Here is a 12,521-nt window from a genome sequence, read left to right as displayed (position 1 = left end):
ACTGAACCATGAAATGTTTAAAATCCATAGCATTAATTTTTTAGATGAGAAAGGTTCCACTGCGCTACTCGAGTCAAAAACATGAGTATTTATAGTTGTGAATGTGCCAAGCTGTAAAATCCACAAAACACGATTGTGCAGCTATCCAATGATCAAAACATGCATCGGTAGCTCTGAAATTTGACAACTTATCAGTGCAAGCGATGCGCGCAGTTCGCTGCAGAGCGCACAAGCCGTGCGCTTCTCTTCACTAAACTAAAATACGTGCGCAGTCGGTCGCTTTATTTTGCAGATTTACAGCCGCCACGCCGTCCAGAATTCAAAATGCCGGTCTGTTCGGCAACCAATGAGCAGGGAGTATTTGGTGAGTGGGCAACTCGCTCGGGTATACAAAGGTGCAGATGGCGTATTCATGATGTTGCCACAGCAGCAGTCGTTAAGGCTCGTCTATGGGAGGCCTTTAGATGCACAACAAAGCAGACAATTTAAAAAGCGACTGCGTGGGTTTTCGCAGTCGTGTTGGACATCTCTCTTTCCGACGTGTTTTCGTTCCGCGTGCTGGGAGCTTCTTCAGAAAATGGATGGAGCGGCTGACACATACAGCGACAGCGCTGCCGGCTGTCGCTGTATGTGTTTGGAGTTTGCTTGTCTCTTCCCGTGGTCCTCTGCTTTTGCCTTGCACATTTAGAATCATGCATTGAGTATTTGGCTACTATGCATTTCCACATAAGACACTTTTATTGGGCTATCATCTATGGGCAGGTCGCTTCTAAAAATAAGCTATATAGCTCAGTGGGCCTTACCTGGTAAAATAAAAAAAGTTTAAATTATTTAACTGCTACTTTGGGCTGGAACCACAATTCTCTAGGCCAATTTTATTCCAAGGGATGTCTTGAATTTCCTCTAATATTCAGGCCGAGCAAACAAACTTCACAAAATAGCTTAAAATGTCTTGTATGTAGGCCGGCCAATGTGGACTTATGTCCATCACTTGTGCATGCGCGGCAAGACTCCAGATTCCACAAACCGCAACAACATAATTAAAATAATAGCGTATGAGCTGGATATGAGCGCACATTTTATAAGCAGTTGTGTTCTAAGCAACATGTGCTTACAATCCATTGGTAGAGTGGTAGTCAGATTCCACATTCTGATACAAGCAGGGATGGTCATATATCCAGTTTCTACAATATAAACAATTTCTCAATTATTACTATACTTACCACTCTTCTATCGCTATGACTATCATGGCTACCGTCCTCGTGAAGTTGATTCCTCCTCCCATGTTGAAGACTCGGTCTACCAGACACTGACTGTTTCATCTCATCCACACCACCACAATGCAGGTCACTACACTCACTCCAACCACACCCACCTCACTCCAACCACCACACTACAGGTCACAGCAACACTCACTCCCACTACACACTCACTCACTCCGCCACACACTACAGATCAAAAGATGTCTTCTTCACTTACACTGCTTCACTTTGGAATTCCCTCCCATGGTCATTTTAATCTCTGATACTAAAACTGATCAATTCAAGAAAGGTGCCAACTCCTTATCCATTAACAACATCAACAATGGCTACCGCATATGTTTTCGCAGCCAACATCACGATTCACAATTTACTCTTTTCCCGAGGCCTCTTAACGACGTCAACAAATCTGCGTCGTAAGCACCACTAGTTGCTGGCCGCTTGGCGGTTTTGGGGCCTGTGCTTGGCAAGCAGAACTAAAAAAGAAAAAAACAGGTTCATCGCGGAAGTGCAAGGCACCTGTCTCCAAAGGCCCTCCGCCAGAAGTCGGCTGCATCCGCCTTGGTGATGCGGAACGAGTCTCCCTGGTAGCTGCCGTTGGGAAAGACGGCCTTGAGCTCAGTCAGCATGTGGCTGAAGATGAGCGATAGCTTGGTGAGGTTTCGCCTGCAAGCCACGCACACAAACAAAAAACACATGGTTACGTTAAGTCCAAAAACATGATCAACAACACAACACCGCCCGATACTGCCGAACATAATTAAATGGTCAATTGTGCAAGAGTTTATCACGCCATTAATTATCGTTTCACTTCAATGGTAAGTTGAAGAACAATCCTCACAAGAGAAATATAAATTTGTTTGGCTGTGTTAGGTACTTTGAGGGGTCTTAAAAGACAACAATTGGTCAGATCGTTACGAGGCGTTAGCCAAAAATCAATTATGAATCATAATATTGGCTGTGAAACCCTACGTGTTAAATTATTAACACTTACTTGCTCATCCTCTTGAGTAGAGTGTATGAGCCCCCTCTCAATCTAAACCACATTACAGTAAGATATGTAGTTGTAAGAAGGTCAGCTAGTCAGACTTAAAAATTCACATTTGAATGTCATTAACTTGTTAATTACAGTGTGTGTTCACAAACCAGCCGTGCGTGTAATCATGGGAAGAAAACATTGAAATTGACACAGGTTCTAACGAGCATGAACGTCATGATAAAAACACACACTTCACCACCACATGTTTTCAGCATTGATATATGACAAATGGGCACTGGAATTTGCCACAATCGTTCTACTAACGTAAACACACACAAGCGATGAGTTAAATTCAATAAAAAGGTTCAACTGCTTCAATCGCAGACAACGAAAAACGGGGGGGAGGGGAGATCATTTCACCTACCAATACCGCAGCAGCAACTTTTAAACAACAGCTGCATTGTCTGAACCGAAACATCTGTCGGAGCAAGAGCAAGCCGGGGTTGTTTTGAATTAAGCATCGGACATGGAAATGAGTGGGTTTTTTCAATCCCCACTTGGTCACCGCCCCCCACCCCTAATAGCATGCAAATGTCAGCTTCTCCACTGTTAATGAGAACCAAGGAGCACCGGACTTCCTCTTCAGCTGGGGGAAACGTGGAACCCGTGGCTGTCGTGTGCAACTGCCCGTCATGCGCCGATATTTTTCCAAGCAAAAAAAATTTCTGCGAAATTATTTCTGCAAAATAAAAAATAAAAAAATCTCCATTTCATCGAAGAAGTTTAATTTAAAAAAATGTATTTTACCAGGTAAGGCCCAATGAGCTATATGGCTCTTTTTCTAGAAGCCACAAATAATAGCTCAAAGAAGTGATTTTTTACGTGGCAATTCATAGCAGCCAAAATACTCAAAACGCATCCATCTAAATATGGAAAGAAAAAACGGACGCGAAGAAAAATCCACGCAAATACGGGGAATATGCACGACCTCCTGTCTACCAGGCGAGGTAGTTAACATAATTACCGCCACCATGGCGCCCCTCCCGACACAGTAAAAACGTAGCATGTACATTGAGTCATGGGTCAAAATCTCTATAATATTCATGACTTGATAGGAGCTTACAGTTGCAGAGTAACATCATTGGAAACTCAACTTGCTACCCTAGTTCCTCGGTGCTCCAAACACTCAGGTCTTTACACACACAGCTCTTAGTTAAACCTGACTTGTGTTCGAAATGACAACTCTCAAAAACTATCAATATACACACGTGTGCTCAACTGTTCCACATGTTCCAGTCTTTAAAAGCTAAAGCCATTATAATTACAACTTTGTCTCTAGCGCAATGGCTGTCATTCGGTTGCTTTTGTCTAAACGATGAAAATGCTGTAAACAAAATTAAAACAACATCAGCCCGAGAACAAATGACTGCGTGCACAGGTGCTGCGACAGTTATCCTGGTTGGTGGATGTTGGTGGTGGTCAATACGAAGCTGCGTGTGCGGTGGCACTGTAATTCATGCAAACCGCCACGGTGGCTAAACATAGCACCATAGCCTTGCACAATACATCACCGCGACTGCCCAAAGCAGTGAAAAGATGGTTAGCACTTTTCCATTAAACCTGGCGAGCACGACTAACGTCTGTGGCTAGCGTTATCCGAACCGGATCTTGGTTTCCGTCTTCACCAAGCTGCACTAGTCAAGCAGCCTCCACGACCGCCATGGCCATAGGGAGATCGTCGACCAGAAGACGATTGACAAACTGGCCGTGCACTTTAATGGACACCACTTAAACATCGCTAATGTGGCTCAAACGCAGCAAAACAACGGAATATACAACTTATGCTTTGGATACATGATCCCTCTGCAAGGGGGAAATGGACCTCGACAGTTCATCATAACCGCCCCCCCACCACCAAAGAAAGAGGTGATCATGCATCTTGATCTGACGGTGGCAGGGTGCCAGTGGTCACGCTCGTGCCTCACAGCAAGAAGGTCCTGGGTTCGATTCCCGCCTCGGGCGCCTTTCTGTGCGGAGTTGCTACGTTCTTGCCCCATTCTGCTGGGTTTCCCGTTTTCTGAGACTGACAAAACATTCGAATACTGGAAAATTACCTGCAATTACTTAATTGGGATTATATACAGCAGGAACATCGCCCTCTACTAAATAATGTAGCAGGACCCTCCTGAAAGTGTCGAGAGATTCAAGACGTTTTTCTGGGTAAACAAGCGTTGTGATAATAATGTATTTATATGATGGGGTATCTTGTAATGTTAGTCTACTGGATTAGCCTCCTTCAGGAATATTAGCCAGGTCTGCTGTTAATTTAGCGCTAAATATAGATGATAAGTGCATGCACTTGTAAATTGTGGGCTGGCATATGTATTAAATGTGATGCTATATGGAAAGACACCAACTAAAATTTATATTTAAGGACGACCGCTTGTGTTGCGATCGAAACGTCGTGATATATATTTTTTCTTCTACCTACGTAACTTTACCGAAAGAACCAGAGAGTATTAATATTTGGCGTTTTTTTTTTATCAAAAAGGCAGGCAGACGAGGTTGATGAAGCAAAGACTTAAAAAGTCTGTTGGATCACATCATGGAGCCTCACCCAACTTCACTCTCTTTTAGAACTTACGTACCCAACCGTGCTCATCGGAGCACGGTTGGTTTTCAATTTAGAATTAAAAGTGCATAGCTCCAGTGGCTTCCTAATATCGGGAGGAAGAGCATTCCAGATGGCTGCAGAGGCGCATTTTAAAGCACGCGATGCTGTGACCGTCTTTCTTCGATGGTTAGCCAAAGCCATTGCGAGGATGACTGGAGTTTGGTGATGGTTAATGTTCCTTGACGAGATTAGCAAGGTATTGAGATTCAGACCAACTGCACAAGTGTTTTTCTTGCCTGAGACATTGTTGCTACTTTCATAATATTTTTTTTTAATGTGACGTTTGCTGAACATAAAGAAACTAGGACAACTGAACACAATATAATGTGGACGTGTTTTTACAGGTGCCCGATAGAAAATATAATCTCGGTTTTGAACTAAAAAGTACACCGAGCGGCTTGCGTACACGCAAACAACCGTGAACCAAGTTAGTTCATCTTGTGATTGCAAACGCATGTGGACCACATTCGCAATTAAAGATAAACTACGTCACAAAAACGTGCGCATTCCGCAGGTTGTTCAAATTACACGTTTCACTCAGTTGCACTTTAGGCACACATTTTTTAAATCAGCTATTCAACAGCTTGGTAAAACTGTTCAGTTTCCCAGAGACATCGCCTGAAAATGGTACTCGAAAGCATTAGTAAAATGATAAACAGAAGTTAACACAACAGGGTTTGTGCCGATAAGGCAACTTCCTAAACTAGGACTAACACAGCTGAGAAGTTGACTTCTTCATAAGCTAAAGTTAGCTTTTGAAACTGCATATGTAATTTTGCATGGAACTATAGTAATTATGCAACTGCTCATGCTGCAGCCACAATGTCAGTGTTGCAGGAGTTTAAGAGGGCTGCGTTATGCGGAATTTAATTTTTGCAGTGGAAATAAATGTACAAGTGATGGAAATGCCATTTAAGAAGCTCGTTACATTCAGAATAAGACGTATGTTAATAATTACAACATCAACTAGTTTCTCCAGCCTGGGTCAACTAAGAGATCAGACAAGGAACAAACGGATTAGAGAACATAAACTAAACAAAAAATGTTATTTTACCAGGTAAGACCCACTGAGCTATATAGCATTTTTTCCGAAGTGACCTGGCCACAAATGACAGCCCAATCAAGTGGCTTATCATGTGGAAATGTATTGCAGCCAAATACTGAAAACGCATTGTTGATTCTAAACGTGGAGAGAAAAAACGGGGGACCCGGAGAAACATCCACGCAGCCACAGAGAGAACATGCAAACTCCAAATGCACACAGGCGTCATGGTCGGGATCGAACCCACGACTTCCTATATACCAGGCGAAGCGAATGAGAGACATGAAATTAACTTAGAGACAGTGAGTGGGCTTTGGCAGGACACGTTGCTCGAATGGATGATGGGTGGTGGGCAAGACTAACGACAGAGTGGCAGCAAATAGAAGGGAACTCGCCCCGTGAGGACGTCCAGTGGATGTCGATCGTGCGACGTTGAACCGGTGTTCTTCAACTTCCCTGAGGGGGAAAAAATGCTTCCGACCACGATCTCGCGTTTTATTCGGTGTAGGCAGAGGAAGTCGTAGAGGCTTTCCCCTTTATTTACTCTCGGGAACAGGAACCAAGAAGCCTGAAAAGCACGTGGCAAGGCGACGTCCAAATGAGAGACATTAAATAATTAAGTGGGACCCCATGTGGGAATGAGATGACCGCATCTACACATGACCATTAGTGTTATTGATAGCGCGAGGAGACCTCGTGTCTAAATGTGTACGGATGGAAGAGGACTGCCGGTGCTGGCACAAGAGTGGCAATACAAGAAAAGGGAGATACATCGGCCAGAAAACAAGGGATCCACTTTATGTCACTATCATAAGAGGGCGGGGGGGGGGTAATTTACAATGGCAATTTGGCAAACTTAACGAATGATTTTTTTTATTATGATCATGAGCATGTGCTATGTGGTGTTAGCGTGAGCAGAATATCCAAGACTGTTGCTGCTGCTGACCATATGCAACACAAGCTGTAGATTGCGGTGCTTGCGAAGTGCCCATGTTCCCAAGGCAGCGCCATCACGGCCATTGAATCCATCGCGACTCGTCCAGATAAACTTTTCTTGAAGGCCTCTGACTAAGGGAGCTGAAAACTTACCAATAAAATTTGACATTTTGAGATTCGTCGTCAGTTTGTCCTATTAAACTTTACTTTTCGTAAACTTTCATAATGACAAAATTCCACAGGAATCCGTGGCATCGTATACGACTATACAAATAAGTAGGTACCCTCTTCCAAGATGTCTGGCCAGAGTTAAAGAGTAATGGCAAATCAACAATTTATTTAAAAGACTATTTAAAAACTAAATAGTCTATTATCCTATAACGCATGTTGTTTTCATAACGGGATGATTGTATTAGGGAACACATTTTTTTTCATAATGCGGATGCAAATTGGATATAATGCGATCGAGTGAACAGAAGAACTACATCGCGCGAGTAGGAATAAGCAGTCATACGGCTGCCTCGGCATAGCATCACACAAGGCAGGATGCTGCTGGATGATTCTCGATGCCACCCACGTGCCTCAGTCTTCGTTCAGCCTGCGTATGCATCTCACGTGTTATCGCGGACTGTGCTTTACCCTATATTATTTATTATAAAAACACGATTTTTCTTCAGGAATGCAACTACCGCGTTTATAGAACAGACTATCATCTTAGAGAGACTCTCTGGAGCTCCCTCTAGTGCGGGCCATGCTGCCAGCAGTGGTGTGAGCGAGCAACTGCCGGGCTTCACCTTTGCTCTCATTAGTGGGTTTACTGCCAGGGGCTACGGGGCTCTAGGGGGCAGTAATGATCATCCAAGGCCACAAAAAAGTCAATGGCTGCATTTCAATAAGTAACGCTGCATCGATTCAATGCATCGTTAATACATAAAAATTCAATCAATTATCATGCTCGTGGTACGTGCATCATAGTGGAGAAGTGAGAACCTATTATTTCTCATTCGTGAACAAAAGTTGAAAAGTGGACAAAGCAACATGCAGAGAAGCACACTTGGAATTACACCGAGACACAGGTAGATGAGGACGCTGATCAGGGGAACAAACACAAAATCAGAGGACACGATTGCAAAGCAAAGTGGGCTTGGGCAGGACACGTGACTGACTAGGAGGGATGATGGTCAATGCACGAAACTGGTGCCAGCCACAGGAGAGAATGCTCCCTCGAGGGGCACCACCACAGAGATGGAGCAATGGGATCGGCCAACGTGCAGGAGCAAGATGGACTGTGGCATTGCAGGATTGTGAGGGGCGGTGGACAGCTCGGGGAGATCATCATTATCCAGCAGTGGATACACAATGGTCGATGGATGAAGACAATGAAGATATCTTTTTAAATCCCTAGAATCGACAAAATCGTGCCGCTGTAAACGGTGCACATTCTACAGAAGAATAAACAAGAAATTATTATATTTTTGATTTAAAGCTTTAGTGACTGCAGGGATTCAAATTCTTAGTTCTTTCGGTAACTTTACCGAAAGAACCAAGAATAAGAAATTATTAATTCGGTCAACCCATACTGGGTCGTTAAGCCAAGCCAAGGTGAATTGTTCCATTGATATAGTCAAGCTAAGGGGCTCAAACTTAACAGTGGTGTTTGCATTGGGGTGAAAGTAGAGGTACCAGTCATGTTTCTTGGATGTAGCACAGGCCTTTGCAGGGTTCGTACACTTTCTATAACGGCAGGACTCCATACAGTTGGAGACTTCATTCGAGTTTATTTCACTAAACCAGGTGAGATTTCGTGATCAGGATGGATCTTGTCTGCCAGTAGGGGGTGAAGGCTGCTATGTAGAAGATTGACCGAATCATTCTCTCGCAAATTTGGACCCTGACACTGGTACACAATAACCTACTTTTGAAAATGACGGTATGGTTATTACGTGGGCAATAATAACCAGGGCGACTACTGGAATCAAACCATGAAATCCTGCAACAAGTGACAAATGTGCGACCGTGAGTGCCATGCCACTGCACCTCATGGTGTACAGAGGGTAAAGCGGTGTGTGTGCACTGCACGATTCGCAAGAACGACGCCGACAGCAGCAGTCGTGGATGACCAAGGAACATAAGTCAGCGAGGGAGTGGCAGACTGTCAGGGCCGATCTTGGAGGTCGCTGCATCTCTACTATGTAGCAGCAGCAGCTGTGAGATCTGGCGGAGGGTAGAGAGCGTGGGTAGCGATGAGATGCAGTGGCACCAACGGCTTTGACCACGGTGACTTCATGTGGGTGCCACGGTGTCAGATGTTAACTGCCTCGCCTGGTATGCATGAGGGCATGGCTTCGATCCCGACCCCGACGGCTGTATGTTTGGAGTTTGCATGTTCTCCCCATGTTCGCGTAGATTTTTCGACGGGTCCACCTGTTTTTCCCTCCACATTAAGAAACGTACGTTTAGAGTATTTGGTTGCTATACATTTCCACATAAGCCACTTCGTTGAGCGATATAGCTTCATGGGCTTTACCTAAAAAAAATACTAGTACTACATAGTAGTAGTATCTTGATCGGCTAACTAACATTGTGTAGGGCAAGGTTTCCCAAACTCCAGTCCTTGCGACCCGCTATGCTACGTCTTTGTGTCTGTACCAATTTTCTACATCTTCTCTTATATATAAATGTAATTTTTTGTCTGTCTGTGTGTTCAGGCGCTTGCGAGGGATTTGGCTCTCAAACGGTGGGGTTTAAGTAAAAAAGAATTGCCAGGTGCCACGCCGTAAGCCCCGCGGTTGGCAAGCGCGATTCCGTTTTCACGCCTGTCACCTTAAAACGAGCGAAAAAGTGCGATTTGTCTTTATTTAATTACTTAATACGCACTCAGCCATACCAGCTCATGCACTTTCGGTGGGGGCGGGGGAAGGACCATGCCAAGTCACACGCGTTCGGTGGGGGTGAGGGGGAAATTGACTTGCCTTAAAAATACCTGGCAAATACACACAACGCTGAAGTTAATTCTTCAGTGTGATATCCTCTTCTCCTCCCCCCACCTGCCTAGATTGCCCAGCCTGCCGGCTGGGCAATCTAGGCAAGGCTGGGGGCTCTGCACGGGACTAGGCCTCACCACGACACTGTCAGGTGAGTATTTTGTGCTATAGAGTCGATATATACTGCTATAGTCAGCATGTACTACTGTAGTGATAGCAGGTACCACCAGTCAGTATGCACTGCTGTAATCATTGCAGGTACCACCACAGTCAGTATGCATTGCTGTAGTGAAAGCAGGTACAAAGTCGGTATGCACTGCTGTAGTCATAGCTAGGCCTCGGCAAGGTAAGGTAATTTACCCTTTTTACCGGGTAAAAGGGTAAAAGTAAAGGGTAAAGGTGTCGACATGCCAAGGGTTAAGGTAAAGGGTAGGGTAAAGGTAGCTCGGAAGAATTACTCGGTAGGGTAAAGGTAGTGTGAAGTATTACCCGGTAAATACGGTGCCTTGTTTACCGCTAAAAGCTCCGTGGCGCAGTCCGTGGCCTCCATTTAATAAGCAATATTTTTAAAAAAACTTTTAAAAAAACACGCTTTTATTAAATGTACTCGTAATGGCAGAACTCCACGACTCCAGGAAGTGGCCCCGAAGCTTGCCACAACGTAAGGGGCCGTGGTGATTTACAAAACATACCCTGATAATATATGCATTGTATTGTCTTTAAATGCATTGTAAAAGGTTTCAGTTTGGTGTTTTAACATCTTAACACCTGTTTTGTTGCCAGAAAAAAGGGGAAAACCTATTCTCATATTTTGGTACTGGCAAAGGAGGTCCCAAAACATAGCAAATTACACCCCAGTATGCACTGCTGTAATCATAGCAGGTACCACCACAGTCAGTATGCACTACTGTAGTGAAAGCAGGTACCACCAAGGTCGGTATGCATTGCTGTAGTGATAGCAGGCACCACCACAGTCGGTATTGCACTGCTGTAGTGAAAGCAGGTTACACCACAGTCAATAGCCACTGCTGTAGCGATACCAGGTATCACCACAGTCGGTGTGCACTGCTGCAGTGAAAGGAGGTACCACCACAGTCGGAATGCACTGCTGTAGTGATAGCAGTGCATACCGTCGATGTGTGTGTGCCTAAGTCGATGTGTGTGGTGTGCGTGTGTAAACAACTACTTTTTTAAAATTAAGTTACCTATTTTCACAATAATAATGCGTGTCTAAGTCCATGTGTGTGTGTGAGTCGATGTGCGTTTCTGCAGCGATGTGTGTGTGTAAGTCGATGTGTCTGTGTGTGCGAGTCAATGTGTGTGTGTGTGTGCATCATTCGATGTGCGTGTTAGTCGCTGTATGTGCGTGGCTCCATGTGAGTCAGTGTAAGTCCATTTCTTTGCGTGTGTGTAGGTCCATGTGTGCGTGTGAGTCCACACGCACGGACTAGAGAGGAGATGGAGTGATGTGGTACAGGAGGATGTGGAGCCAAGTGAACTTGCCGATGACTGGTACCAGCGGTGTCAAGATCGGCCTCTGTGGAGGAGGCTCGTGAAGGACGCTACTGGACAGTTGGAGGCAGTCGCCCTCCAACAACAACGGAGGGTGGAGGAGCGACACTCATAACAACGAGCGGAGCACCGGGTGCCTAAAGCACAGCAAGTTGGCACAGTAGGGGGCACAGGTGGTGCATCAGCCAGTCATCTCAGTCAGTCAACTTGTGCCACTTGGATCTGCCCCGTTACCTCCTGCCAACGGGCGTTGGACACTTCATGTGGCCTCAAGGTGCAACACAACAACCGCCATTCGCCACTAAGTGGCGGTGACGTCACCACGACGCTTGTGCCAGGCCAAGTGCACCTTGAGGCCATGTGAAGTGTCGAACGCCCGCTGGCAGGAGGTCACGGGGCAGACCCAGGTGCCACGAGTCGACTGACCGAGATGACTGGCTGATGCATCACCTGTGCCCCCCTACTGTACCAACTTGCTGTGCTTTAGCCACCCGGCGCTCCGCTCGTTGTTGTGAGCGTCGCTCCTCCGCCCTCCGTTGTTGTTGGAGGGCGACTGCCTCCAACTGCCCAGTAGCGTCCTTCACGAGCCTCCTCCACTGAGGCCGATCGTGACACCGCTGGTACCAGTCATCGGCAAGTCCACTCAGCTCCACGTCCTCCTGTACCACATCACTCCATCTCTTCTCTAGCCCGTGCCGCGCCCATTTAGCCCCCTCGATCCGGCCGAACAAAAGCTGTTTAGGCATGCGGTGGCTGGGCATGCGGGCTACATGACCCAGCCAACGCAGCCTTGCCTGCCGGAAGAGCTCACCGATGGGACTTTGCCCAGATCTTTCAAGAATTTGTGAGCTCCTCACACAATCCAGCCTGGTTAAACCCAGGATGGATCGTAGGCAGGCCAGCCTAAATGTTACTAACCGGCTAAGATGCTCCATTAGGGGGGTCCACGCTTCGCAAGCGTAGAGAAGGGAGGGAATGACCGTGGCCGAAAAGACCTGAAGCTTCGTGCGGAGCGACAGACCAGGTAGCTTCCACACAGCGTTATGCAACCGATGAAAAGATATTTCTGCTCGACTGATTCGGAGTGAGACCTCTGCTGATAAACTGGAGCCGGTCATAAGCACACTGCCTAGGT

General features: G+C 45.8%; 1 protein-coding gene across 1 annotated transcript in view; it reads right to left on the bottom strand.

Moving 5' to 3' along the window:
- LOC144943015 (E3 ubiquitin-protein ligase CBL-like) overlaps nt 1–12,521 on the bottom strand; it is an 82,281-nt gene that overhangs the window by 47,773 nt on the left and 21,987 nt on the right. The window contains exon 2 of the mRNA XM_078870145.1: nt 1,779–1,925. Within this exon, the coding sequence (XP_078726271.1) occupies nt 1,779–1,925 (147 nt within the window). The remainder of the gene's footprint in view (nt 1–1,778; nt 1,926–12,521) is intronic.

Source organism: Lampetra fluviatilis, chromosome 29 (genome assembly GCF_964198595.1).
Source record: "Lampetra fluviatilis chromosome 29, kcLamFluv1.1, whole genome shotgun sequence".
Lineage (NCBI taxonomy): Eukaryota > Metazoa > Chordata > Hyperoartia > Petromyzontiformes > Petromyzontidae > Lampetra > Lampetra fluviatilis.
Note: the sequence above shows the minus strand (reverse complement) of the source record. Positions and strands in the feature narration are given on the sequence as shown.